The 6425-nt window shown below is 44.8% G+C and overlaps 1 protein-coding gene across 1 annotated transcript in view; it reads left to right on the top strand.

Moving 5' to 3' along the window:
* The window catches only part of MEI1 (meiosis inhibitor 1), a 35626-nt gene that overhangs the window by 13424 nt on the left and 15777 nt on the right, over nt 1–6425 (top strand). The window contains 5 exon segments of the mRNA XM_009083087.1: nt 1–32; nt 1388–1499; nt 5370–5544; nt 5655–5802; nt 6372–6425. The exon segment at nt 1–32 is cut by the window's left edge and continues 143 nt beyond it; the exon segment at nt 6372–6425 is cut by the window's right edge and continues 207 nt beyond it. Of these exon segments, the coding sequence (XP_009081335.1) occupies nt 1–32; nt 1388–1499; nt 5370–5544; nt 5655–5802; nt 6372–6425 (521 nt within the window).

Genomic DNA, 6425 nt, shown 5'->3' with positions numbered 1-6425 from the left:
TTTGTGACAGTCTCTGCATTCCCATGGTCATGGTAGGCTTTCTTTTGAACTTGTTCTGTTCCTTGGGTACCTGGAAAGATGCTTTCGAGCACCAAGAGTGGGTTGCACAAATGGTTTTTTGGGAAGAGAGCATGTAGAGTAAACTATGAACATCTCTGGCATTTGCCACCTCCCCAGAGCCAAATGTGGAATTACACAGTTTATGCAAAAGGGGAGTGTATGGTCTCAGAGGGTGGAGAAATTCACAAAGCTGTGCAGTCCCCATAGCCTACCTGCCATGCTATCTGATCCATGGCAGCTCTGGGCGTTGCAGAAAATGTAGAGTGCCTGAACTGTTGTTTCCTCTTCTGCCACTATTTAAAACTTGCCTGTATTCCAAAGAGCAGAAATGTTTTACACCTGCAATTTCATCTTCATGCTTCTCTCCAGAAGGGTTTAGTGGGCTGCCCTGTCTACACAGCAAGGGCAGTACTAAGCACTGTGCCTCAATAAGGCCAGGGACATGATTAAAAAAGTAGCTGTGGAGAGTGATGTGTGTTTTAGTGCTCCATACAGACCTGACCCTAAGACACTTTAAGCAGAATTGTCAAAACAGTGGCACTCTGGTTGTGGTTCCTAATGTTTAGTCAGTTTTGCTCGTGCTTCAGGTGATTCAGGTGCATGGATTCTTGCAGTTGTTGGGAGGCTGGAGGTGTTTTGATTGGCATTATCTTAACCAATCTCTTGGTAGGCAGCCACAGTGGCATTGCTGTTCTCCTCCCTGACAGGAGGGTGCAGTGCATGTCCAGCTGGGCAAAGCTGAAGTCAGTGTGCTGTTTCTTGCTCACTGAACTTCAGTAGAAATTAATAGACTGTAAGAAAATTGTCTAATGACCTTCTACAAGAGTTGAGTCATTCTGTTGTAAACAGTTTAGGACTGGACTCTGTAGAGAGCTCAGATGCCTGTGTTTGCCGCTGCTCAATGAAATGCTGAAGCACAGGTACTGAGTGTTACTGAACTCAGCTGCATTTAGACATATGTCCTATGTGCATGCCATGCTGGAGATTTAGCCATCTGACCTGTGAGAGCAGTGCTTCCAGGGTGATGTGGGCAGTAATGTCAGTCACTGTGCATTAAGGCCTAACTGGTTGCCAGATGGAATCCAGAAGAAGTTTCTTGTCTGGTGTGATGTCTTGCACAGTTAGCAGCACAGCTCATACTGTTGTCAGGGGGGAGTGTTAGTTGCTTTCAAAGTGCTCTGTAAGCCAGGCATTTTGGTAAAAGAACTTTTGCTGCATTTGTTTGGATGTAGAAATCTAACTTTCAGGGCAGGCAGGAGGCCAGAGAAAGCTGCTGCTTTTAGTATTTATTGCATATCATGGATCTGATCTTTTCCTCTTTCCACAGAGCTACCTGCAAAGGGCTGTCAGCCCCTCAGTGATGGAGGTTTTCATCTCAACACTTAATACCCTCTTTACAGTGGTGCCAGACATGCGGAATAAGTTCTCCAAAAAGCTGGGTAGGGGGGGTTGTGTGGGATCATGTTCTCTGTGCTCTTAACTGATGGAACTTGCTGCTGCTGCATATTACTGAGGCAACAAGCTTAACGAGACTTTATATGGAGGATTATATTACATGTTTATATGAGTAACATCTCAACACTTAATACCCTCTTTACAGTGGTGCCAGACATGCGGAATAAGTTCTCCAAAAAGCTGGGTAGGGGGGGTTGTGTGGGATCATGTTCTCTGTGCTCTTAACTGATGGAACTTGCTGCTGCTGCATATTACTGAGGCAACAAGCTTAACGAGACTTTATATGGAGGATTATATTACATGTTTATATGAGTAAGAATAGAGTGCACTGTTCAGCAGTTGAAAAAGTTGTTTGGTCTAGCAATGGTGATGGGACAGGTTTTATTTTGGATAAGTATGTTGTGTCAGCTTTACCCTTCCCTCTGGAATATTCAGAATTGGCTGTTCCTGTAGACAGGGATTATGCTGGAATTGTTGGTGGGATTTTACAATACGTAAATCCTATTTATTCTGTGTATTCCTTATTCTTCACATATCAGAGAGGTGAGGTAGACAATTCCTCTGTTCTAAACATGTGAAGCTGGCAAATCTTCACTTCTCCTCCTGAGAAAACAAATGAGTCTCAGATACTCCTCTCCAAACCAAACTTTCTGAGAAAAAGCCTAACAAATGTATTCTTACTGAGAGGGCCTGAGCTGTTCACCAGGATTGTGTGGGGATGGTTATGGGCCCTGCCTACTCTTTTCCCTTATCCTACATGTTCTGTACTCCTTTGACATTTCTGTCTTGCTTCCTGTCTAGCATCATCCTCCTTCATCCATCTGACACTGAAGCTGAAGGCCAAATTTTGCTCTGTACAAAGGTATTGTGATGTGTGTATTGTGAGTCAAAAATTTCCAGCTGGGAAAGTAGATCAGGCCATATCTAATGCACCTGATTAGGCAAGACAGGAGACGGAAAGACTCAAGAGTGGTTGTATCTTACTGCAAAATGTAAATGGTAACTGGCAGTGGAAAAGCTGGATGTGGGAGAAGGGAGAAGCAGTTGGGTAGAGGGTGGGTGGATTTACACAGCTTTGTAAGAATTCTATGCTCTATCGTGAGCTGCACAGATTTGCAGCCTGACTTTGGAGCAGTCAAATCAGTGGGTGTTTTGAAAAGAAGTATCAGTAGCATCAGTTCCATCTCTGCTCTGGCTTACTAGGTGCATACTACCCCTGTTGTTGTTCCTCGTGGGATGATAATGTATAAGAAATGGGAGGGAAGAGGAAGACTCCAGTAGCAGGCATGTCGAAGGCTCTCCTGTAGTAGAGGCTCTGATTTCTAGGTTGAGAGAGATTTTCTAGGTTGGGGAGACTTTCTGTGGATATGCAGACATGTTTTACCTCCTCTTTCCTGTGACTGCATCTCATTAAAAGGGTAAACAAAACACAGCACTCCTAGTCCAGGTTGCTGCTGTGGAACTTAGAGTGGGGATGTTGAGTGGTGTGTAGCAGGAGTGATCTAGGCCTCTGAACACAGTCATGTGGGGCATCAAGGATTATGTGTTACAGCTGTTTGGTTATGTACTATTCTGCAAGGAAATCGTTGGAAAGAGAAATACCTGGAGATAGAACTGTTCTCGCCCTTTTAGTTAGTATTTTGGCATTCTTCGGTGTTCATCCGTGGAAGTACCATTGCTGCAAAATCTAACTGGTGTTTGCCAGTGGAATCAGGTATGGGGAGCAGCCCTTAAACACTTCCCATTCTCTGCAGTGTTAGGGGTCCTGCCCTTGCAGGACTCCCTGTGCATACAAGGTATGATGATTGTAAGAGTGCCCCACTGTATCCATATTATGCCGAGGTGTGTGAACATGTTCACTGTTGTCACTGCAGACACCCACCACATCGGTGAGCTGACTGTCCTTTGGAAGCTCATCGTTTTCTTGGAAGCCTAGGCTGAGTCCTGGAGTCTTCTTCTGATGGGGCAGGTGCTTGTGTGTGATCATTCAGTGAACTGAGGTTCTAGCAGGCAGTGTGTGATATTAGAAGTAGGAAGAGGATGTTTCTAGCCTTCTTCACTATATCTTTCCACTCTTCTTCACAGTAATCCTGTCCTGAATCAGACCTGTTCCAGCTTCCTCTGCAGCTTGTGCATGAACCTTTACTCTGCCACAGAGAAGAGGAGAACTTCTCAGGAGGGCAAGTTTGGGCAAAGTTTGAGTACCTGTCACTCTCTGTTTAGGCAATAGGTGCAAAAAAAAAAATAGGAAAGGACAAAGGAGGAGGGAATGGAGGACATACATAGCACAATTTTGAGATTTTTTCCATGGCTTGTTTTTAAGCTGGTCCAGCAAGGAGGTAACATGCAGAGAATGCCTTTTGAAGTGTTTGGAATCCTGCCTGAAAGAATATGTTTCATCTGTTTATGGTTTTGTTTACATGGTGACATTTATTAGCACAACTGTGCATGACTCAATTGAAACAAAATTACTTGCCATATAGGCACCCATACCTGCAGATTAAGGTAATTTTTCCCTCTGATATACTTTGTGGAGCTTTCCTGTCTATATTGTAACTTGCCATAACAGGTAAGTCCCAAATGAATGAGATTAAAGTTTCCACATCACAAAAGCCACTTTTCCCACTGGCAGTGGTTGGTCACCATACAGGCAACATCAGCAAAGAGCTGGGAACCTCAAAGAGAAGTGTCTTTTCATTCTTAAAGCCAGCTCTGTTAAATTAGGTCTCACACTGCTATTGATGCCAAATCATTGAGGTGCACTTCCTGTATGCAGACTGTGGAACAGTAGTAGGTAAGAATCATAGAATCATCAGTGTTAGAGGAGACCTCTAAGATCATCAAGTCCAACCATTAACCTGTCACTCTCCTGTAACCCCTAAACCCTAAAGCATATGCTCTAGCGCCATATCCAGATGCCTCTTAAACACTTCCAGGTATGGTGACTCCACCACCTCCCTGGGCAACCTATTCCAGTGCCTGACCACTCTAACAGGGAAAAACTTTTCCTAACATCTAATCTGAACCTTCCCTTTGTCAACTCATGGCCATTCCCTCTAGTCTTGTCCCTGCAGGCATGGCAGGAGAGACATCCCCCACTTCTCTACAACCCCCTGTCAGGGAGTTGTAGAGAGCCATGAGGTCACCCCTGAGCCTCTTCTCAAGGCTAAACAAACCCGATTCCTTCAGCCCTTCCTCATAGGACATGTGTTCTAGACATTTTCTAAGCCTTGTTGCCCTTGGCTGGACTCAGTCAAGTGCCTCAATGTCTCTTTACTTTACTCCTCACTTTAAAAAGTGAGGAGCTCAAAACTGAGCTCAGCACTGAGGTGTGGCCTCACCAATGCCACGTGCAGGGGGATGATCACTGCCCTAGTCCTGCTGCCACACTATTCTTGATACAGGCCAAGATGCCATTGGCCTTCTTGGCCACCTGTGCACACACTGTTGGCTCATAATGAGCCACTGTCAGCAGCATTCCCAAGTCCCTTTCTGATGAGCAACTCTGAGCCACTCCTCCCCCAGCCCGTAGCACTGCATGGGGTTGTTGTGTCCCAAGTGCCGGACCAGCACTTCACCTTACTGAACCTCAAGCAGTTGTCTCAGCCCATTGATCAGGTCAGTCCAGGTCTCTCTGTAGAGCTTTCCTACCCTCAGGCAGGTCAACACTTAGTGTCATCTGAAGATTTACTAAGGATGCACTCAGTCCCCATATCCAGACCATCAATCGAGATGTTAAACAGGACCAGACCCAATACTGAGCCCTGGAGAACACCAGGTCAGGTTGTTCCACTCTGCTTTGTCATAGACATTCCTCAGCGCTGCCTGCCTGCTCATAGTAGTTTTATTTCTAGAGCAAGAGATCTCTGAACTCCTGCAGAAGGGTCTGCCTCAATTAAACTACACCATTGCTGAAAGCCTTTTCCTCCTGGCTGAACCTCCTGAGCCTTTCTCTTTGGATCAGTCTCTTTGCAGTCAGCAACACTGCTTCATACTACTCTTATACTTTGCCCACACCCTCGGGGACAGGTGAGCCAAGACTATAAAAGGCAAGTGGTTTTATGGCCATTACATACCATGTATCAGTGGGTAAAGCATATCTAATTTGATTTTTTTCACTCGAATCTCCTTGAGTGCAGGTTTGTCCCAGATACAGAATTATTTCTAGCCATAAGAAATTTCCTCATCTCAGCACAAGACCATGGAGTCTGTCCCCCTCCACACATACTCAGAGCTGCACTTTACCTCCTTGCTGTCTCTCAGGACAAAGGCAACACCCTGGACTTGGTAAAATATGTTTTCATTGCTACCTCTTGGAGCCTTTTTGTTGAAACTAAGGTTTCTCCCCACTTCCATCAACCTTCTTGCAGAAAGTATTTTGGCATAGGTGGTGAGTGGTGAATGAGTGAAGAGTGTGCAGCACATCTACCCTCTGGAAAGTTAACTATGAAAACCTACAGGGGAATATAGATTTGACTGAATAAACTTGTGTATGTGTGGGAAGTGCAAATGCGTTGGATAGGCTGTGAATTCACATACAGAATGTAATAAATTCCACAGCTTTGGTCTTCTGAACACATCTCCAGCCTCTGCAGCAGGCTTTCTAGTGTTCCCATATGGCTCTTTGCTGCTGCACAGCTTTGAGCTCTGTATAAAGCCTACAAGTTTCTTAGCCTTTGTGATGCAAATGGGCTTCACAAAATGATGTTTAACTGATATATTTGATTGTCTACTTAAAAGGCAGTGTGACTGTTTCTCACAGTATATTCTCATCACTTCAGCTGTTTGATATTCCGCATATAGTGATTATTTTGTTCTCTCTTCCCCTCCCCCTTTCCCTCTCACACACTTACCAGAGGTCGTTGTGTACCATAAGAAGAATCCTGGATAATTTTCCAGATCTGAGCTTG

The sequence above is a fragment of the Acanthisitta chloris genome, unplaced genomic scaffold, assembly GCF_000695815.1.
Source record: "Acanthisitta chloris isolate BGI_N310 unplaced genomic scaffold, ASM69581v1 scaffold25459, whole genome shotgun sequence".
Lineage (NCBI taxonomy): Eukaryota > Metazoa > Chordata > Aves > Passeriformes > Acanthisittidae > Acanthisitta > Acanthisitta chloris.
The sequence above is the reverse complement of the archived record's forward strand: the minus strand, read 5'-3'. Positions and strand labels throughout refer to the sequence as shown.